At 41.9% G+C, this 24,232-nt stretch overlaps 1 protein-coding gene across 1 annotated transcript; it reads left to right on the forward strand.

The window, feature by feature from the left end:
• The first annotated feature begins 829 nt into the window (after nucleotides 1-829).
• On the forward strand, nucleotides 830-7,572 carry LOC140125699 (protein kinase C delta type-like). The gene is made up of 6 exons (XM_072144557.1): nucleotides 830-1,428; nucleotides 4,705-4,796; nucleotides 5,107-5,169; nucleotides 5,286-5,565; nucleotides 5,667-5,792; nucleotides 5,948-7,572. The coding sequence occupies exons 1-6, from the start codon at nucleotides 877-879 to the stop codon at nucleotides 6,101-6,103; spliced, it is 1,269 nt and encodes a 422-aa protein (XP_072000658.1). The 5' UTR covers nucleotides 830-876; the 3' UTR covers nucleotides 6,104-7,572.
• Nucleotides 7,573-24,232: the final 16,660 nt, after the last annotated feature.

Raw genomic sequence — 24,232 nt, forward strand, 5'->3', positions numbered from 1 at the left:
GCCCAATATTAGGTGTAGTAGGGGGTAGATACTTATTAGTTAAGCTGGATTTCAACTGCCCAATACTATGGCCGTATATATGTCCCCCTATGGTCGTGTGAATGTAGCCTAATAGGGGTTTAACCGCTGGCGATCACTATCTGTGTATGGGATGTATTAGTCTTGCACCACTTTGATGCTGTTTGACAGTGGCGTGTGAGTCCCAAAAAGACTGAGATGTTCATGGTGCTTGTACTGTACCTCCATGCATCAGGAAAGGTCCTTCACAACATTTAAAAGGACAATACTTCAATGAGGAGGTGCTGTATAATACTTCAATTGATGAAGAGAGTGCTGTATAGTATATTAATATGGGGGAGGCGGCATTTCAGTAATCGCCTCAGGCAGCAAAAAGGTTGGAATCATCCCTATGGGGGGCACACACCACATCACGCTTATACAAACCATTGACAGACAGAAAAATTCACCTCAGAAGTGCTGGGTGGCCACAAGTACTGTACACATATTGTAGAAAAATAAAGCACAATGCAGCAGCACTCCTAGAAATATAGCAAAACCCTGAGCCAAGAAGAAAGGTCAAATATATTGCTGAAGTTTATTGCATTGTACAAATAAAATGCTCTAAAGTAACTGAAAGGTACAACAGCATCCACTTTGTAATGTGCTACAGTATTTAGTTAAAGTGTCAATCATAAAATGTCAGTTTCATACATGAACTATTAATAATATACAGTAAGAAACATGGAGAGTTTTCTTTCAAGTCTCAGTGGTCAGTTTCTGATCACATGACCAGGGCACCTGCAGTGTTGTGTACACCTGAGAAGCGGTTGACAGTTGATGAGTGACAGTTGACAGTGACCGGCGCCGGAGGAGGATATGTCTACTGACTCTAGAGAAAGCGACGATATGGATGCGGAAGAAGAGATTTGGAGAGGAGCGAAGAGACGAAGATTTTCCAATGACACATCGGATGATGAGAGGAAGTCTTCAATCAAGAGGACCAAACTACCAGACCAGGAGGAAGATGGAAAGATTCAGCCTACTGGAGCCAAGAAGAGGGCAGCCATTTCCAGCTCATCTGATGATGAAGAGAAGAGCCAGGAGAAGAAGAGGCGAAGACTAACATCTGACCCAAAGTCCAAGGCCTCCTTCTCAGGACACAGCGGTGTTTGGCCAACTGGCACCACAAGCACAGTCTCCTTAAAAAGGAGACTCCTATTCCATCAGGTGCTTGGCCAGGGAAGTTTTGGAAAGGTCCTGCTGGCGGAAGATCCATCTACCCGCAAACATTTTGCTGTTAAGATCATGAGCAAAGTAGCCCTGCTCGCCAACGCCGATGAGGTGGATGTGATGGTGGAGCGACGAGTCCTACAGCTGGCATCTGGGAGCCCCTTCCTGATCCACGCAGACTTTGCATTCCAGACCAGGGTACAGTACTGACTACTGAATATTCCAAAATTTATTGTATTTTCTAATGCTATAAAGACACTAGGGAAATATTACCAAAATTGTCCTAGCTGCCCATTGCATTTTTTATAAACGCTCTGTTGGGTTGTAATGGGCAACTAGGACAATTTCACTGAAAGACAGATTTGATATATATGAATTTTTATGTTTGTCATGAAATGCTCCCAATGTATATGATTAATGATTAAAAACTAAACGCTCTGTATTGTTTTTATGGGTAACTATGACAATTTCACTGAAAGATTTGATATATATGAATTTTTATGTTTGTCATGAAATGCTCCTGATGTATATGATTAATGGGTCTTTATTGTTGTATTGACCAATATGTGCCCAAACACTGTTTATTTACAGAATTTTTTAGGATGTCTCAGGTTAGTGCTAGGTGTGATGGACTGGTGCAGGAGTGATACTGGGAAGGCCGTGCTATGATTGTACATCTAGTATATAACTGCACAATCCTCTTATTATCTATTCTCCAAAATGTACACGTTATCTAGGAATGAACTGTATATAGTGCATGCATAGTACTGCAGTCACCAGCAGAATAACTGTCTGTAATCAGCATGGCACCACCTATAGATTGTATCTTATTATTCATTGTCATTGCAGATTTCTATATATGATTTCCTGGGACAATAACATGTCATATAAACTAGTTGCATGATGACTTTGGAAAAGATTTGGTTTCTCCACGGCATATATATTTTTATTTTCATTATTTTGTATTTATAATATGTTGTTTATGTGATGAATGTGTTTATAAAGTTATTATAATTAAATAATGTAATAATAATTTACTAATGTAAATGGCATTCTCTTTTATATATACTTTGTTATGTAAGTGCAATTGACCAATAAAGATGGCTGCTTGTATCCAAGTGATAGGAGAGATGGTTGCCTATTTCCAGGTGATTGGTAAAATGTCATGTTGTTAATAAAGTTTACCTAAAAAAAAACATGTTTAGTTCTCTCCCTTCTTCTCTTTATAATTCTCATAGCAATAAAATACTGCAGGACCATTTATGTCTTTATAGATGGTGACTGCATTGCTGTGATAAAGGTGTGACAGTATAATGTTCCCTACATGTAAATATCTCTGTATAATATCCTTATTATGTAAAGCTAATTGTGGAATATCCCTCTAATTATCAACAAAGCGATAGTTACTGTAAATGTACAAATCTATATGAATGTCATGTATTCATGTGAGATAATTTGATGGATCATTGTACTTTACAGATATTGAATAAAGATATTCAGGACTTTTTTTCCTTTCAGTGTTGTTTATTTTAGTTTTTACCTTTCTTTTCTTCTTTTCCCATTTGTTTTACCAGACACAAATATATTGATATTACCAAATACGCCATAATATATAGCATTAAAGGGGTTGTCCAGCCGCAGCAAGTTTTCTCCACTCTGGATAATTCTCCGATTGGTGGGGGTGGGGGGGCAGTAGCAGGAATCCCATGGATTTAGAGAATAGGGGTTCCCGGACCCTAGATGGAAATAATATCTGGTAATACATGTGCCCTGCCCCTCCTATTTAATATGGCACTGAGGGAAGTAGCCGAGTACTGCACTTGTCTATGATTATAACAACAGGCACATGTGCAAACTGCTGCTCTGCTCCTTTGGGCTACAACAAACTCCCGTTCTCATGGTCTGTGGAGGTCCCACCACTGGGACCCCCACGATCAGCAAGTTATCACCTACCTTGGGGAAAACTTTCACAGTTTAATAAATCTGGGCCAACGTGAAGAAATCCTCTGAGGCGCACATATTGATCAGACGTATGCAGTAGTGTGATTTGTCATTTGCTTGGCCAGTATACACCAACATAGCAGTTTTAAGAGTAAAAGGACAAATACCATCAGATTACCTGACGGTAGATAACTATTTCATACTTCCCTGTCACTGTATGTCCCAAGCTTCATTTCTTATATTTTTGCACTGCCCCATTTCTGTAAAAAATAAGTGTATAAGATATGCAAATTATCCTGTGGTTACAGCTACCATCAGACCATAATATAATGCCAGACGTGGTCTGAGAGCCGGTGATGTCATTGGTTCTCTTCTCAAATCTCACCGGCTCTCAGATTGCACTGGCACAGCCATGGGGCGTGCATAAATTGTATTACAGTGGAGCCTGATGGTGCTCTGTGGAGCACCACTGGCTAATTTGCATATGTTATAAACTTATTTTTTACAAAATGCGGCCATACAAAGATTTAAGAAATGAAGCTTGGGACACACATGGATGGGACGGGGAGGTACGTAATAGTCATCTACCATCAGGTAATCTTTAATGTCAGACATATGCACATAGGTTCATATTTGTAGCATAAACTTGGTGGCATGTAGATACGTTGGGGGAGGTTGTACAATGGTGGTGGTAGTTGTAATTATTCCTATCCCCTGCGCTTCCTTAAAGGAAACCTACCACTTGTAGTGGCAGGTTTCCGATGGCAATACCGAGCACCAGGTCAGGGTGAGCTGGTGCCGGAGCTTATTTTAGTTAGTGTTTTAAACCGCGGTATCGCGGTTTAAAACACTTTTTAAACTTTATAGCCGGCGCAGGCAGGTACGTGCTCGGCGCTTACCGTGCGCGCGGCTACATGGGAAGTGAATGAGAGCCGCGCGCATGGTAAGCGCCGAGCGCGTACCTCCACGCGCCGGCTATAAAGTTTAAAAAGTGTTTTAAACCGCGATACCGCGGTTTAAAACACTAACTAAAATAAGCTCCGGCACCAGCTCACCCTGAGCTGGTGCCCGGTATTGCCATCGGAAACCTGCCACTTCAAGTGGTAGGTTTCCTTTAAGTGGATGTTGTAGATAGACACTTTTCTCACAGTTATCTTTGATATCTATATAAGGGAGATTTATTAATTTATTTATTACAGTTGAGATATATACAGTGTTACAGTATATGTCATACATATATTAAAAACCAGGGTTTAGTTAAGAAAAAAATCCCATCTATATAAATACACAGTTCCAGCAGATCTATACTACATTGTGCCATTGGTTCCACAGCATAGTTTCTCAAGAAAGTAGAGTATAGTCCTTTCTAAAAACCCCTTTCAACTTTTTCATGTTTTATATGGTTAATATTGGAGATCGTACATCTGCCCTGGCTGGTTATACTGAGGCTTTACCTTCATGAGATCTGACCTTCTATATTGTGTGTAGATAATATAGTGATAAATATACCTATATGTTTGCTCTCTGTAACAGGGGTTTCTACTTCTTGGGATGGAGTACATGAGCTGCGGGGACTTTAACACCTTTCTACTGGCGAAGGGGCAACTTAACATCCCCAGTGCAAGGTAAAGTTTTATGTTATCATAAATCCGATCAGAATTATAACTAGGAAGGGATAGGAAGACCCCAATATTCTCATTGGCACAGATTTTACACCGGGACCTAATAATGAAATGTGATATCTCTGCCATCACCCCCAATAATATTCAGTGTCTTATATCACCCCGGACATAGACATAGATGACCCTGTAATAAGGTAATGGATTCTGTCATTGTTTGTTCCATGTATAGCAGACAATCTATAGACCATTGTATTTTCTAGTGTTTCTTGTCTTCTCCTCCAGATGTTACAATTGTCCTCTGTCTTCTTGTCAGATTCTATGCCGCTGAACTCGTCTGTGGTATCCAACATCTCCACTCAAAGGGCGTCATCCACAGGTAACTACATCCCTTCATCCTATAGCGGGGAGGGGGGGCTTCATATTCAGGTCTCACTGCAAAACAATTAGTTTTATAACTTTGCTAATAACATTTTATTTTGTTCTGTTTAACAGAGACCTGAAGCCAGAGAACATCCTAATGGCTGGAAGTGGTCACCTAAAGATCTCAGACTTCGGTCTTGCAATTGACAACATGCACGGAGATCGCATGGCCACAGGATACGCTGGAACACCTGGCTACATGGCTCCTGAGATTTTGGCTGGGAAGGAGTATGATGCCGGAGTAGATTGGTATTCCTTTGGTGTCATCTTATCAGATATGGATACCAGTGAGCGTCCTGACCATCCGACGCCCGATGATGAATCCTCCGGCTTTGATAACATCATGACACAGGTTAGTAGTATTACTGGTATTATTGTAGTTACTGCTGTGATATGTGAATGTCTGTTTGTCTTTACTGTTCACGTTCATGGTTTTTCCTTTATCTTTTTCAGCTCCTTCAAAAAGATCCTGCCAGCCGCTTGGGAGTCAATGGTAACATCAGACAGCACAGGTTCTTTCAGCGTGTCCTATGGGAATCTGTGGAAAGCCTGCAAGTGCCTCCACCATTCACCTTTGTAGTAAGTATATGGCAGAGATTTCCCCATCACTTTACATCTTACTCTATGCATAGTTAAAGTATAGCTAAAAAGTAAGTTTGTTACAAGAGCCTAAGATTTAAATTGAAAAGAAAAAAAATCCTAAACTCATAATTTTCTCTTTTCTCTCTGTATAGCCACCTAAACCACCTCACCGTGCTCTGCCATTCCATCTGGCCAGACTAGTAGCAGCAGAGGCCAAAAAGCAGCCATTACCATCAAAGGACCAGGCCATGTTCAAGGGGTTTTCTTTTGTCAACCAGGAAACCCTTGAACAAACACCAGCTCAATAAGACCTAGAGCAAGCTGTGCTCCTGACCTCTGAAGGAGTGTGAAGACACCTCCAAGATACCAGCCAATCTGCAGGAATGAAGGCACCATGGATACATCGAGGGACCCTTACAGATGACTCCAGGAGACCCACCAATGGCGGTAAGTTTGAGCGCCACAACATCGCGCTTGGTCCTGAGGATAGGCATGTGCAGTACTTTTTGTACCTACCAGTGATAGGATTTCCCCAAGCTTATGATAGCAGCAGCTGTTGCTGCTCTCTTGGGCAAAAGGGAAAGAACCAGGAGTGAGATGGCCGGCTATGAAGGGGAGATGAGGAGGCCGGATTTTTTTTTAAATTAACATCTCTGCACGAGCCTATCATTATTTTCCTATTACCGGTAGAAGGGTTTCCTCTCACTTATGACAGCGCTGTCATGGGTGATGGGAAACAGGTGTGAGTTGGCCGGCTATTAAGGGGTGGAAGGAGGCCGGATTTTTTTTTTTTTTTTCTGTTCTTTAGTTTTTTCATTAAAACTACAGAGCAGTAAAAAGAATATATATAAAGACAGTAGAAAATGAGATTTATAGCTGAAAGTATGTAAATTTTTGCTGGACATATTTGCAAGACAGTCAAAGGAATACCTCAGTAGGAATGAGAGCACAAACATAACCCCATAAATCCCACATTTCTATGTGTCTGTTTTCTATAACCTTTATGATTGTATTTAGTTTTTTTAAGTATACATATCATAACAAAGAAATCCTTACATAATTCCAGGCAATATATAGGGATACACTTGGGAACAGGTAGGTGGGTAGATACTTACAACACAAAAGTGAGGGTGTGTGTTTTGTGTCATGAGAGCCATATCCACCTTATGACCATTCAGTATCTGCAGGGTAATATTCTCTTATGGCTCTTCTCACGGGGGTGGTGTTAGTCATTGAGGAGATGCACCATACTTCCCACTCTCCTTTAGACTTTGGAACTCCATGTTAAAATATGAAAAGTAACACTTTATTTGCCTGATGTTTCCACATATTGAAAGTGGGGACATAAGAGACATAGCACCAAAGTGCAAAGCTTTTATATTTAAAGGACACCTGTCATCAGGTCTGTGTCACTTGTCCTGTCACTACTACCTGTTGGAGCAGCTCACAAGGATCCCATCCCAGCCTTTATCTAGTTATTTCATACATTATTCATTGTAAAATCATCTATTTTTTATCATGTAAATGAGGCTGGTCACATGGTCAGAGGCAGTGATGTCACCCCTGTTACCCCTCCCCTCTCCTCCCCCTGCTCATGTCTGTGTGTAATGTATAGTAAAGCATGGCTAGTGTGTGTGCTGCATCTGCTGACATGCTGCATCCTGCTAATATACAGGTGAGAGACACAGACATCAGCTACACATGAATCTGACATGTTCTGCTGTAACATGGCTGCCTGGAGCTGCTGTATCTCTCCTAAACACACACACATGCACACACAGGATGCAGGGGGCGCCAGCACCAGGAAGCACATCATTATACAGGCTGTCAGTCAAGCACTGGGGGTGTGGCCACCAGCACCAGGAAGCACATCATTATACAGCCTCACATCATTATACAGGCTGTCAGTCAAGCACTGGGGGTGTGGCTGTGCCTCCCACTCATGAATAGAGTGGACAGCTTGACTATGCTAATGCTTCATTGGACATTTCACAGGTCATTTGCATACAGCTTTAGGACCTCATTCCTTAGGTTTACAGGCATGTAGAGGGACAATGAAGGGATAGAGGCAATGCTCTCTAATGGCAGTTTATGAAAATATATTTAGTTTAGGGGGTTATTTTGCATGACGGGTTCTCTTTAAGTAAAAACATTGTGTGTCACATAAGAATATTCTCATAAGATGTGCCAGTCATCCTCTGAGACGAGGTCCAGCATAAATACTTCCAAGGGGCAAGGCAATAACATGGTCAGAAACTTTACCACTGACACCCAGAATCTACCCATGGGTGAACAAACCCAAAGCCACCATCTGGCTCCTGATGGTCCAGGCAGTTACTTGTCAGCGCTGGATTAATATAAGCCAGTCTCACAAGGGTAAGTTTCATGTCTTATACATAGTGGTGTCTTTCTGTTATTAGTTGAAGGTGATACTTTTTATGTGATGCTAATAAATTTGGAACTGTGTTGCCATTAAGTATCCTCGTGTCTTCTTTCTGTGCAGTACTTTTAGCGGGGTACTGTTTCCTTGTAGATACAACATATAGGGTACATTTACTATGGGTCCGCGGACCGCATTTCCGATTTGTGCTACATTCAACAGGGGTGTTTGGGGCACGCGATCGGATTTCATGCGACACAAATCAGGGGGCATGGCCATCGGACAACCCGACTGATTCAGACTAAGTGCGGGATTTAAAATTCAATGCACTCACATACACCGGGAAGAAGAAGATGAACTCTGGCAGACCTCAGCGGGGAAGTGACATATGCAGTATATCAAGCGCACGATCTTAGTGAATCGTGCCGGACTTCATCCTCGTTGGACAATGCACCTCGGGTATCGCGACAGGACCGGGTAAGTAAATGTCCTGACATATATGCTGAACATGTTCATAAACTTGATCTTGATGTGAGGTCTGAACCTCTTAAAGAGAACGTGCCATGCAAATGAACGCACCCAAAATAAATATTTAATTAAAAACTATGATTGAAAATCATTGCCCTTATCTCTAAACGATTCTTTCCCATGGCTGTAATGTAAATAAATCAATTTGTAAACTTATATCCAAATCACGTGAAGTGAGCGTACATGAAGTGAGTCCAATAAAGCCCTGCATATTCAGTAGTTACTGCCCTGCCCTGCCTCCTTGTACCTGATTGAAAGGTCTCACTGCGGTGTGGAAAATTAAGAGAGAGCTCTGTTATATCATTGGGCACTTCATGTTAACAGACTGATGTCATCTAAGGTCCTTCATTTGTTACATCTACGTTATGTATGTATCTGATCACATTAAATCCCAGCATGTCTCAAAGGAGGATGGGGAGGAGTAGAAATCCATGGAGGCTGCTGTGACTTTATATGATCAGTAGTGATGGGTCTTTTGTGAATGAGCCAGCACGAAGAGTCGGCTGTTGTGCGTGATGGGAGTCGGCTTCCTTTAGTGAGGCGGTACCCCTCTTAACCCCCTCTAATCGGCTCACCATTTGTGAAAATGTGATGACAGGTTTCCTTTAATAATTCCTTTAATGTTTCTCACCTGAGGATTGATTATTAAGATGGTGCACAAAGCCCAGGTCTTAATATATCACCCTTTTAACTAGGGACTATTTTTTGTGGAATTAAATATTTGGGGAGCAGTTTACTCCCTGTATTATAACCACAAATGCAAACACTGTACCCACAAATGTACCTCTGAGCATAGGTGCTGCATTTATAAATGAACTTGTGGTGAAGTGGCTAATATTGACATCATTGTTGTTTCCATGAATAGCTGAATAGTCATGAATAAAATAATTGGTTTCTTTGTGGGTGAAAATTTAACAAATCCATTGAAACAACTAAATCAACTCATATAATTTATAACAGGAATATATACTTTTGGAAAGTGATCAGTCATTGAGATAATATGGAAATAATAGACAGTCGAGCACTCATAGCACATTAACAGTGTAATAACAGTGCCCCCTAGTGTCTATTACATTACATTACATGGAAAGAATGTGCTAAGGCAGTGATGGCGAACCTTTTGGAGACCGAGTGCCCAAAGTACAACCAAAATCCACTTATTTACCGTGAAGTGCCAACACGACATTTTAAGCAGTAACTTATTGCTACCTGTTCTTCCGCATCTTTCAATCATATCGGCCCCTGAGGCAACCAATACAGTTGAAAGAAGGCAAATTCAGACTCTCATTGTAGCCTCTCTCCATGGTCTCATTCTGGAGAGGAAGTATTGTGGGTCCAGCAAGATGTCCTCCAAAGATAATGCAGCCCAGTCCACACCTTCTCACTTTTCCCACAGCCAATGAAGTGTCACTTTAATATAGCGCTGAGAGCAGCATCTCTCTAGTTGCCTGGGACTGCAGGAAGATTTGGTGTATTTGGTCCTATTTGGTGAACTCTGTCCTGGGGTGATGGTCTGAGTGCCCACAGAAATGGCTCTGAGTGCCACCTCTGGCACCCGTGCCATAGGTTCGCCACCACTGTGCTAAGGGATTAAATCCAAGGCTCACAATTACTGATGGATAAACAGAATGGTGAAGGATTTTCTGAGGAGCATAGGAGGGAGTAGTCTATGAATTGGATCCCACTTCTCATCACATTAACATATGAAATGGCATTTTTTTATATGTCCGCACTAATACAAACACATGTCACGTCTGTATGTATTTAAGTAATAACCGCAATGCTGGAGAAAATGCCTTTTATTATTTCATCTCCCAGCTCTGGTAAATCAGCCTGCTTGTGAATATGACGAACCATGTAGGAAAGTATTGAGCACATAATCCTCCTCCATCTGTTTCTGCTTATAACAGAGCTATATCATCCCCATCTACTGGGCAGACGGTCCTAACACAAACCAGAGCACATCAATAGGAGAGGAGATGAGAACAGCCATCACTCACAGTCCTAGTCACTGCTAAACATTCATTTAAAAAGTTGATTATATTTTGGAAAATAAATTGTTGTATATTTTTTATACAATCAGTTGTGAAGGCCAAATGACTAACTTTATTGCATTTATCTGTTTGATGTAAAACCAATGAATGTTGTATGGGAAATGTAAGTAGATAAAGTCATTTATCCTTCAAAACCTACAACAAGGCCAAGACAGGGAAAATCTGCCCTCATGTATCTGAAAATGTTACACTTTTCTTCATCCTGTAAAGCTAAGTGTCCATCATAGGAAAATCCTTTTAAAGGGGTTGTCCTACCAAGCAAGATGGCCCTATTCACAGTATTGGGCCTAGCTTGCTGATCGGTGGGGGTCTCAGTGATGACCCCCACAGATCACAAGAAGGAGTGGTCTCTATGGAGCTGACGGAGATTGCCAAGCACAGGGACCTGGGACCCCATTGGACCCCTCTTTCTTATGATCTGTGGGGGTCTCATCACTGAGACCCCCACCGATCAGCAAGTTGGGCCCCATCCTGTGGATAGGGTCTAACTAGCATGGTGGGAAAACCCCTTTAAGGGCCATCAAATGGTTATTTATGTAGCAATTATAGTAACTTTTTACATCTAACTACTTTCTATATGTAATTCCTTGTTGTTTGTAGACATATAATTTTTTGTTGTTTACTTCCTGTTGTGGTCATGTGGTCATTTAGCAAGATGCTGGGTAAGTTACATAACAGAACCAAGTATACTATAATAAGAAATGCCCATTGTGTGCACATCACATGATCTGGATGTAGACACTAGATGTAAACATGAAGAATCCTTCTCAAAGTCTGCAACCAGAGATCTTGAAAGCCACAAGGACTTATGTGAAATGGGATATAATATCATAACGGGACACAGAGCAGCAAAAATGACAACCATGTCACATACACGAAAATGGTGAATAAATGACATTATTTTGCAATGCTTACACAACATTTCAGACTTTTTTTTTTACAATATGCCAACTTTCAGGACAATATAGATTTTGGAGATGACCATCTGATTTCTGTGTGAGGCTTGTGATTGGTCAAGCTAGGACTTGCCCTCATATTGTACGACAGAACCGCCAGTGGTTACCATGGGACCTGCAAAGAATGGATCGATAAAATTAGCTTTTTTATTCTCTTAAATGCATTTAAATCTATACTATCTATACTTTTTAATTGGACAATAACTTTCTATGCATTACATGTTGAATTTTGCTCCCTGCTGTTTTCTACACATCAAGGGTCCATTTATGGAACTGGTAGGTCACAAAAGTTCATTGCAATACTTAAACAGGACTGCAGAACTGCAGTCTTCGCACTCCATCATTGTGGCTCTGCTGCTGTGTGTGGCAGGGGCTTCCAGGCACAACATGATGACATCATCGCACTTGTCAGCTCACGAGCCGGGCATAGAAACAGCAACAGAGAGGGCTGAAGCAGCTGAGCTGGGAAAGGTAAGTATCTATCTTTTCACTGAGTGAGAAGATCGGGAGGAGGGCCATGGGGTGGCTTCAGAAAATGGTGAGGGGAGCATGAGGTTACAAAAAGTGGACACATTGGGGCACATTTACCCCATATGTTTGCGTGGGTTTCCTTCAAGTCCTCCGGTTTCCTCCCACACACCAAAACATACTGGTAGGTTGATTAGATTGTGACAGGGACTGATTTGTCTAGCTCTGTGTAATCTGTTTGTGCTGTATAAATGAAGGAATTATTATTATTTATTAAGGGCATTGCACCAGTTTTCTGTCGTACTTTGTATGTTCTTTTAGGTGCAAACTGCTTTTTAAAGGGAGTTTCCCATGAACGCAAGTTAGGCCCTATCGGCGATCGACGTCACCTCCATGGAGATTAAAGGAGCAGAACGATCATGTGCGGCCATCTGCTCCATTAGTCTTGTTCTCGCAATCCGTATTCATCCGTTTGTATTCAGGGGTGCACAGGGAGCTTCCGGCCATCCGGAAGCTCCCATCCGACACCATCTACCAGCGCTTACAACGCTGACAGATAGGGACGGATGGGAGGAGCCGGCCACGTCGCGGACCGAAAGCTCCCTGTGCGCAGCTTCTGTGCCCCTCTACTTTCCACAACCAGAATGAGAAAAACGTTGAAGTAACAAGTGTTTTTTTCTTTTGTTTTTGGCTGCAGATATTTTTTTCTAAAATGTTTCCTAAAATATTGGCTGTTCATTTACTTGACTTGAACGGTCAGATGTCAAATGGGCCGTTCTGCTGACTTCTTGTTTCTTGTGACATCTACTGGGGCACGTCCAAGATTACTGTTTAAAAGCTGATTGTGATCATATTTTGGCGCCGACTTTCATGCAACAGAAATCGGGGGGCGGGACGATGGATGATCCGACTGATTCGGACAACATGCGGGATTCAACATTCAAAATTGTGTCGCAAGCCAAGCACTTACATGCACCAGGAAGAAGATGGTGAACTCCAGCAGACCTCAGCGGGGGAAGCGACACATGCAGGAAATTGGACGCACGATCTCAGTGAATTGCGGCAGCTCTGAATCCACGTCGGACAACGCACCTCGGGGATCGCGACGGGACGGATAAGTAAATGTGCCCCAATATGAGACGAAACAACGTGCCTTTATTGATCCAGAAGGAAATTGGTTAGAAAGTAAAAATTTACTAGATCTTTATAATTTATATTATTATGTTTATTTATTTATTTATTTATTTTTAGTTCACCCAAATTATACAAAACCAGTTTTGAACAGACTTTCAAGCTACCCAGTTCATCTCCCATATATAAGTTTGGCGAAAAGAAAAGTACAGGTACATGTCGTCTCTGTGACCGTCGACTTCTGCCAGTGATTAAGAGACAGGTGCCAGCTCCAAGATATTTGTGACATAGCAAATGGATTAACCAATTCTCCATCTGTTTTAATGACTACTTTTGGATTGTAAACTGATTGGTGAACTACCCTGGACTCAGGAGATCTGGACCTATCAGCTCTGTTCTAGGATTCTTGTGTCAGCATATGACAGTGACAGTCATGTCTATTACATATAACTTTGTTTATGGATTTGATCCATCTGTGGTTTGATTTCTTTCCCATTGTGGATTAGATGGGCCAAAATCTGGGGAAATAAATTTCCTTAGAAAACCATTGACATGCTTGATTCTTATACCACCCACTGCAAATTTCTTGACTTTGAAGCTGCTATAATATAACACGTACAGTATATAATACATGTGCATGATGACCTATAGTATGTCTTATTACACTTACACTACAAAGCATATTACATTAAACTGTTAAACAGTAAAGGTTATATATATATATATATATATATATATATATATATATATATAGCCTTTGGGAAACAATCCCATTTACCATCAAGCTTCTTCCACTGAACTTCTATTTCTCGAGCCCCCAAAACCAGAAGAAAAACAGTAACAATACCGTTAAAGGTTAAGAATCTCCATGGCTTAGCATATACAGTACTAAATAGTTTCAAGTGATTGTTTGCAAGATGTCTTTAAAATGATGATAGTCTTTAGTTCACAGTTGTAGTAGATGGTGAGATATACCCTTTTTACTTGTCCATGTATTTTATGTCTGTAAGGCTACATTGAGATAGCCATGTGCACCCCGGAGCACAAAGCCAGAGATGAGGAGGGGTGAGCGCTCCATAGAAAGACAAGCAGTGGTCACTGTGCGATAAGACAATGGGGCAGGTTTACTTTACCGTCCCTGCACGATCCCCGCGGTGCATTCTCCGATTCAAATGCACTGTGACACGATTCACTACGAGCGTGCACCCGATATCCTGCATGTGTCACTTCCCTGATCAGGTCCGCCAGAGATCACCTTCTTCTTCCCGGTGTATGTAAGTGCTTGATCTTGCGACACAAATTCAAAGTTAAATATCGCAGTGTGTCCGAATCTGTTGGATCACCCGACGGCCTGCCCCCGATTGCTGTCGCATGAAAGCCTGCGCCCAGGGGCGCACCTGCCATGAGGCGAGTTGAGATTCTCGCCTCAGGCGGCGCAACTCCTGCTAGACTAGGGGGCGGCGTCGGGCTCCCGCCCGCTGGCAAGTGTTCCAGCCGGCACATTTTACCGCCCCCCGCCCAACAATACCGCCGCCCATCACATTTACCCGCCGGCGGCCGGCACCTGTACCAGCGCGCAGGCCGACACTTCCCCCAGCGGCCAGCTTATCAAATCCAAACACCCGGCACAGGTACCAACGCGCGGGTGGATACTTCCCCCAGCGGCCCGCCCATCCATTCAACACGCGCGCAGCCGGCACATGTACCTGCGCGCCGGCCGACACTTCCCCCCCCTGAGGCCCGCCTATCACATCTGACCGTCCGGCACAGGTACCAGTCCCTGCCTAAGCCCAATGTCCGCGCTGGTCGTCGCCTCCCCTCCCGCTCCGTTTTTGCAGCCCCCCCCCTCCGGCTCTGGTCCCCCCCGGCTCCGACATCCCCGTTCCCCCCTCCCCCGGCTGCGATTCTCACCTCCCCGGTATCCCCCCACACCGGAGGACAAGGCCGACGAGAAAAGAAAAAAAGAGTGAAGGTAACTTCTATGTATGTATATATATGTGTGTGTGTGTATGAATGTATGCATAGATGTGTCTGTGTGTGTTTGTATGTGTGTAATATATATATATATATTCTGTATATGTATGTCTGTATATTTGCTGTATATACTGTTTATATATGTGTATGTATGTGTGTACATTCAGCGTGCCACCATGTAAAATATACTATATGGCACCACGCTGGTATATGGAGGCACACTGTATGTATTATATGGTATATGGCGGCACGCTGTATGTATTATATGGTATGTGGTGGCACACTGTATGTATTATACGGTATATGGCGGCACGCTGTATGAATTATATGGTATATGGCAGCACGCTGTATGTATTATATGGTATATGGTGGCACACTGTATGTATTATATGGTATATGGCGGCACGCTGTATGTATTATATGGTATATGGGGGCACGCTGTATGTATTATATGGTATATGGCAGCACGCTGTATGTATTATATGGTATATGGCGGCACGCTGTATGTATTATATGGTATATGGTGGCACGCTGTATGTATTATATGGTATATGGGGGCATGCTGTATGTATTATATGGTATATGGCGGCACGCTGTATGTATTATATGGTATATGGCGGCATGCTGTATGTATTGTATGGTATATGGGGGCACGCTGTATGTATTATATGGTATATGGGGGCACACTGTATGCATTATATGGTATATGGGGGCACGCTGTATGTATTATATGGTATATGGGGGCATGCTGTATGTATTATATGGTATATGGAGGCATGCTGTATGTATTATATGGTATATGGGGCACGCTGTATGTATTCTATGGTATATGGGGGCATGCTGTATGTATTATATGGTATATGGCGGCACGCTGTATGTATTATATGGTATATGGCGGCATGCTGTATATATTGTATGGTATATGGGGGCACGCTGTATGTATTATATGGTATATGGGGGCACACTGTATGTATTATATGGTATATGGCGGCACGCTGTATGTATTATATGGTATGTGGTGGCACGCTGTATGTATTATACGGTATATGGCGGCACGCTGTATGAATTATATGGTATATGGCAGCACGCTGTATGTATTATATGGTATATGGTGGCACACTGTATGTATTATACGGTATATGGCGGCACGCTGTATGTATTATATGGTATATGGGGGCACGCTGTATGTATTATATGGTATATGGCAGCACGCTGTATGTATTATATGGTATATGGCGGCACGCTGTATGTATTATATGGTATATGGTGGCACGCTGTATGTATTATATGGTATATGGGGGCATGCTGTATGTATTATATGGTATATGGCGGCACGCTGTATGTATTATATGGTATATGGCGGCATGCTGTATGTATTGTATGGTATATGGGGGCACGCTGTATGTATTATATGGTATATGGGGGCACACTGTATGCATTATATGGTATATGGGGGCACGCTGTATGTATTATATGGTATATGGGGGCATGCTGTATGTATTATATGGTATATGGAGGCACGCTGTATGTATTATATGGTATATGGGGCACGCTGTATGTATTCTATGGTATATGGCAGCACGCTGTATGTATTATATGGTATGTGGTGGCACGCTGTATGTATTATATGGTATATGGGGGCACAATGTATGTATTATATGGTATATGGGGGCACGCTGTATGTATTATGTGGTATATGGGGGCATGCTGTATGTATTATATGGTATATGGAGGCATGCTGTATGTATTATATGGTATATGGGGGCACGCTGTATGTATTATATGGTATATGGCGGCACGCTGTATGTATTATATGGTATGTGGTGGCACGCTGTATGTATTATACGGTATATGGCGGCACGCTGTATGAATTATATGGTATATGGCAGCACGCTGTATGTATTATATGGTATATGGTGGCACACTGTATGTATTATACGGTATATGGCGGCACGCTGTATGTATTATATGGTATATGGGGGCACGCTGTATGTATTATATGGTATATGGCAGCACGCTGTATGTATTATATGGTATATGGCGGCACGCTGTATGTATTATATGGTATATGGGGGCACGCTGTATGTATTATATGGTATATGGAGGCACGCTGTATGTATTATATGATATATGGGGGCACGCTGTATGTATTATATGGTATATGGGGGCACGCTGTATGTATTATATGGTATATGGGGGCACGCTGTATGTATTATATGGTATATGGAGGCACGCTGTATATATTTTATGGTATATGGGGGCACGCTGTATGTATTATATGGTATATGGGGGCACGCTGTATGTATTATATGGTATATGGGGGCACGCTGTATGTATTATATGGTATATGGAGGCACGCTGTATGTATTATATGGTATATGGGGGCACGCTGTATGTATTATATGGTATATGGGGGCACGCTGTATGTATTATATGGTATATGGGGGCACGCTGTATGTATTATATGGTATATGGCGGCACGCTGTATGAATTATATGGTATATGGTGGCACGCTGTATGTATTATATGGTATATAGGGGCACGCTGTATGTATTATATGGTATATGGAGGCACGCTGTATGTATTATATGGTATATGGGGGCACGCTGTATGTATTATATGGTATATAGGGGCACGCTATATGTATTATATGGTATGTGGTGGCACGCTGTATTGATTTTATATTATATGGCGGATTGTTGTATGTATATGTCCTTTGTAGTAGCTCGCTGTGTTTATTCTATAGTACTCGGTGGGATGCTCTATGTATTTTGCATTGCTTTTCACATTAAACCAATATGATTGGGTCTGGTCCTGACACTCCTTGATATATTACATATATGGAGTCGGGGGGGGGGGGGGGGCGTCTTTTTATAGCTCGCCTCAGGCAACAGAAAGGCTAGGTGCACCCCTGCCTGCACCGATGCGCCAAAATCTGATCGCCTGCAACACAATCCCTGGCACGATCTCCGAAAAGTCGGAAAACCCCACGAAAATGTGGCCGCTGGACCCTTTGTAAATAAGCCCCAATGTGTGCTGACTACATCATGACCAGGTGCCATAGACCTCAATGGGGGCCATGATATTGACCCATAATTTGGCCATGTGCACGCACTGTGTTACATGTGTCATCGATAGATAAACATCGCTCACAGACTGATGCCAATAATAAAAGACTGTATTACTGGAAGGAATATGAGCTGCTTGCGGACCGGGCAATCAGCTCATACATGGGGTTGTAGATCCCACAGCCTTTTGATTGAGTGCATATAAAGTGAATGGGGATGCCTGGTAGATGTAATAGATATGGCTAGAACACTAGAATCCATATAAAATGTTTTTTGCGCATATAGCATTAGAGTTAGGAAAAGTTTTCGCACAGTTATTGGCCCAGATATACAGTCTAAAAAGTTTTGCAAACTGCATTTGTGCAGGGTGCGCCAGATAATTCAATACTGTTGCATGGTGTTCAATTATCTGGTGCAATGCACTGCTATGGAAAGTGTGGACACAGTTATGACACTTGCGACACGTTTTGATGCACCTTCATTATACAGTGTGTGACACACTTGTGTTGAGTTGCAGTAATAAATGGCCCATATTTATTAAAGTATTTGTGCCAGTTTTCTGTCTGCACATGTATTTATAAAGTGTCTGCGCCAGTTTTGTGTCCTGGCTGCGCTGTGTCCGACAAGACAGATAAAATGTGCACCTGAAGGGATGTGTTAGAGCTTAGTCGGAGTTGTTGCCACATTTATTACTGATGTGCGGTACAATTCTGTCTGTGCCATAATGAACAAAGTGCACCAAAAAAAAAAAAAGTGTACACTTCCAGAGCAGTGATTGAGACCGTGTGCTAGTTTTGGAGAACCCTGCACATTTTACAGGCAAACTGCACAGTTTTTGATAATTGTGTTCTATTGGCTCACATTTATTAAGGTCCCTGCGCCAGTTTTTTTTGTCTGACTTGGCAAACTAAAAAGAAAGTGCAATGTCAGACCAAAAAAAAAACTAGCGCAGGGGCTTTAATAAAGGAGGGCCAATGGGCTACATTTATCAAGAACTGTGCAAACTGTTTGCCTGTGATTCGTGAATTGTAGTGTACATTCTTCTTTAACTTGATACCCCCTGCACTGCTTCCACAGAGAAAAGCAATTTATTTGGTACATCTTTAAAGGGAACCCGTCACCACTATTTTCACAAATACAGGTAGTGGCAGGTTCCCATAGAGCTCTAATAACTATCTGACACCCTGCTTTTAGCTAAAAATTGTTCCCCTCAGATCCCCATAAAATCAGAGTTATAATCTTGCCTGGTATCTATGCAGCATTGGAGCTAGTCCACGGGGGCGTGGCCTAATGTCATGTGACCAGGGTGACATCATCAAAGGTCCTTGAGCTACTTAATATGAAAACTATACCCCATGTACATATCTGACCACATAAAACCATCACAGCAGCCTCCATGGACTTCTACTCCTCTCCATGCAGGCTGCTGTGATTTCATGTGATAAAATATGCTGTGATTTCATGACATATATGCTTAGTGTACAGCTCCTAATGCTACAAAAGCTATAGGACCTGCGATGATGTCACCCTGGTCACATGACATTATAGCAGCATACAGAGATAGGGATGGGGAGGAGCTGCTGGATTCAGCCCGAGGAGGCCACGCCCACCTGGACTACATGTAGCCATGCTTAGTTACCAGATAAAACTATAAAGTTGAATATATGGGAATCTCAGGGGCATAATTTTTAGCTACAAGCAGGGTGTCAAATAGTTATTAGAGCTCTATAGGAACCTGTCACTAGCTGTATTTGTGAAAATAGTGGTGACGGGTTCCCTTTAATATAAAGCGTGCAACACAATTCTGTCGAACACTGGATGATAAGTGGCGCACGGTCCGACTGTGCACTGGAAGGCCCCTCTCAGTGCAGTATTTTGTGTCAAGTATAGTGCAGCTGAAACACAAATGTGTTTATAAATACATGAACAAGCAGTTTGCACTGTAAATAATGTGCTAAGTCAGACATAAAACTGGTGCAAAGACTTCAATAAATGTGGGCCAGAGCGTGTGACACACTTCTGTCAGACACTGCATGCTAAGAGTGGCGCATGGTCTGACTGTGCACTGGAAGGCCCCTTTTAGTGGCGAAGTTTGTCGTGTTGGACACAGTGCAGTCGCAACACTTCGGACACTTCCTTAAATACATGTGCAAGCAGTTTGCACTGACAATAACGAGCCATGGTGCAGGGGCTTTAATAAGTCTGGCCAATGTGTTGAAGACTAATCACTAACACCCCCCTTTTAGGTTCACATTTCTAAAGTGTCAGAAAAACTGAGGCACAAAAGTGGCACAAAACACTCTGTAAATACATGTGCAAGCTCCAAAGACCTTTTTAGTGCAAATAACTGATGCAGATATAATGATATATTGTTCCCAAAAATATGTATATTTTATTTAATTATATAATTATTTTTATTATCTTTAACAAAGGAGAGTGAATAACAACTCTGATAATCACGTTAGATAGCAGAGACTAATGTATTTAAGAATGCCTGAGAGAGAATCCAGATGGAGCTCTAAAAAGGCACAACCATCTTATATCCATAATCATAATATTTATTGCCAGTCCACAAATATTATTACACTTCTTCTTCAAATGATTCATTGCAATACTACAGTTTATCCACAAGGGGAAGTATCATCTTGCTGACTGTAATTCTGTTCCCAAGCAATTAGTCATGTGAATATGTAACATAGTGATAAATGGATCAGTGACACAGGGCCCATATAGGAAGACACCTACTGACTGTACAACACCACATATAAAAACTGTGAAAAAGTGACTCAGATTTCCAATACATTATATTTGTAATATTTATAGCAAAGCATTTATCATTTGTAAATGAGTCTGAGGCACTCTGGGTGCCTCTTGAATCTGCTATCTTCTTAAATATGCATGACCCCAGCCTCTCATTATGCACCCCCTAGTCCTGCCCGCTCAGGTGATGTCACCAGGTTGTCTGCAAGTCTCTTCCCTTGCACTAGTAACCAGCCGGCTGCACAGTGAAAGTGTTCTTGCGCCTGTGCGAGACTTGCGGACAACCGGGTGACGTCATCGTCTGTCTGCACAGAGCGGGTGGGACAAGAGGGTGCAAATTGAGTGGCCGGGGTTGTGCATATTTAAGAAAACAGCTTAGCCAAGAGGCGATCCGGTGAAGTCGCCCGCAGTTTTTCCGGCTCATTGACATATTTTTTTAAAGACAAAAGGTGCAAGGCCCCACCTAAAATAACAAGCATGTCAGTGAGGACCGTCTACCTTTAATAAACAATTTACTTGAGTAAAACAATCCCAAAACTTTGGCAAAACCATTATATCATATGACATTTTACATCATAAGTTGCTATAAGGTATAAATTCAATCTATAAATATATTTTCAAATACAAAAACTATGAATGGGCAGCCATGTCCTACCCCCTTGAAGAACCTTGGGCCTTGGGCGGCTTCCCAAAAATCACTAATTAGAATCTGTGACTATTTTAGAAGGTTGGTCTTCTAAAAGAAGATGAGCAGTATACATAATACATGTCACATCTGTCACAGATTATTTTATGTATATAATTGGATGGTCTTCTCAAAGAAGAGGTGTTTTAGGGATTTAGTTTCCATATAGTGTGTATTATTTTTTGCACCATTCTATAGGATCCAAATATGTTTGAGTTCTTTATAAATACATGATATAGTGACACAGAGATGCTGAGGCCGGGTGCTGTCGTACTTAAATAATTAAGATCAATCATATCTAAGAAGATCCATTATTAATGATCTGCATACACTGTGCTTTTAACATTCTAAATACCATTCAGCCACTTGAAATCAATGAGCTCTGAATTATGTATTAAGAGGAAGCAGAAAATGGGTCTTGTATTCACTCTGAGGGGATAAGTAGGAGATGGTAATTTGCTTCATCTTCACAGTTTTGTGTATTTTCCATCTGATAACATACCCATAAAAATAGACACACATAAGCTACACTTTAGCTAACAGGTACATGTCCTTCTAAATGGAGAAATCATTTCCCAGACACCTCTGTATATCATAGGCAGGAATTTAAAGTGAACCCATCCCCATCATTGATAGGATGTGAGCTATCCTTTACAGCAGTGTTCCCCAACCTTTTTATTCCTGGGGACCGGCTGTGATAGGGATTTTTTATGCCTAAAATTTATTTCCAGGGACTAAGGCTGGGTAACCCTCTTACCATGGTCATTGGAAAAAAAATTTTTTTTTGTTTCCAAGTTTAAGTTTTTTGGCAGCAGCCTTGTTCGGGGTGTGCCACAGCCAGATCTTGGCCCACTTCTGCTTTATTGTTTTCTCTCGTTCATGTTAGAAATTGCCTATTTGCCTCCCAAAAAATCACCTCCTTAGTCATATGCAGAGAAAAAAAGAAAGAAAAAGACAAAAATTTTGGGGCGGGGTGTGCCACAGCCAGATCTTGGCCCAATTCTGCTTTATGGTTTTCTCTCGTTCATGTTAGAAATTGCCTATTTACCTCCCAAAAAATCACCTCCTCCGTCATATGCAGAGAAAAAAAGAAAGAAAAAGACAAAAATTTTGGGGCGGGGTGTGCCACGGCCAGATCTTGGCCCACTTCTGCTTTATGGTTTTCTCTCGTTCATGTTAGAAATTGCCTATTTACCTCCCAAAAAATCACCTCCTCCGTCATATGCAGAGAAAAAAAGAAAGAAAAAGACAAAAATTTTGGGGCGGGGTGTGCCACGACCACATCTTGGCCCACTTCTGCTTTATGGTTTTCTCTCGTTCATGTTAGAAATTGCCTATTTACCTCCCAAAAAATCACCTCCTTAGTCATATGCAGAGAAAAAAAGAAAGAAAAAGACAAACATTTTCATGCAAGTCTTATTTTTCCTCAAAAGAACCTGTCAGGTCGATTTGGGACCGTATGGATCTGTGGTTTTACGGTCCAAAACCAAACTGTTTCACGTCTTTATGAGAAGGCAAAAAAAAAAACCTTCCATTAATCTGGCACACTCTGCACATAATGGGGCAAACTCTGCATAGTGCAGTTTGCCTCACTAATAGCAAATGTGGGTCAGTCTGTTCATGTGCAAATGGACACGGTAAAAAAAATCTAACATAACGCCTATAGAGTGGTACAAATCTTGGACTTCAACTTGGGGGTGTACATTGGGGAATGTTTTCAGCTTATACTGCACCTCTATCGTAACCACAACCTGACTCTAGTAGGAGTTATCATGTGTGTATCAGTATTCAGTGTTTTCCAGGGTCCACTGCCATCAGTGATTGAGGAGTTACCCATTACCTATGCATAACATGTGCATATAGATCAATGTACACTCACCACATATTATCAGTGGGGTATCAAAGGTTTTCTGTGACTCATCCTAAAAGAAATCCAAGCTAGCGGAAATAAATGGCATAGTATATAAGCTTTATTTATATAGCGCCATCATATTCCGTAGCACTTAACAAATCATATGGGACATACACAAATAAAATAAGACGTTACAGAGTACAAACATTTATATGGTACAATAGGAGTGAGGGCCCTGATCACAAGAGCTTACAGTCTATGAGGATGAGGGGGTGACACAAGAGCTTACAGTCTATGAGGAGGAGGGGGTGACACAAGAGCTTACAGTCTATGAGGATGAGGGGTGACACAAGAGCTTACAGTCTATGAGGATGAGGGGGTGACACAAGAGCTTACAGTCTATGAGGATGAGAGGGTGATACAAGAGCTTACAGTCTATGAGGATGAGGGGGTGACACAAGAGCTTACAGTCTATGAGGATGAGGGGGTGACACAAGAGCTTACAGTCTATGAGGATGAGGGGGTGACACAAGAGCTTACAGTCTATGAGGATGAGGGGCTGACACAAGAGCTTACAGTCT

Source organism: Engystomops pustulosus, chromosome 4, assembly GCF_040894005.1.
Source record: "Engystomops pustulosus chromosome 4, aEngPut4.maternal, whole genome shotgun sequence".
Taxonomy (NCBI): domain Eukaryota; kingdom Metazoa; phylum Chordata; class Amphibia; order Anura; family Leptodactylidae; genus Engystomops; species Engystomops pustulosus.

Coding starts and splice junctions, on each gene's coding strand:
- LOC140125699 (XM_072144557.1), top strand. CDS start 877: ATGTCTACTGACTCTAGAGAAAGCGACGATATGGATGCGGAAGAAGAG. Junction 5,170..5,285: donor TCAAAGGGCGTCATCCACAG/GTAACTACATCC, acceptor TCTGTTTAACAG/AGACCTGAAGCCAGAGAACA. Junction 5,793..5,947: donor CTCCACCATTCACCTTTGTA/GTAAGTATATGG, acceptor CTCTCTGTATAG/CCACCTAAACCACCTCACCG.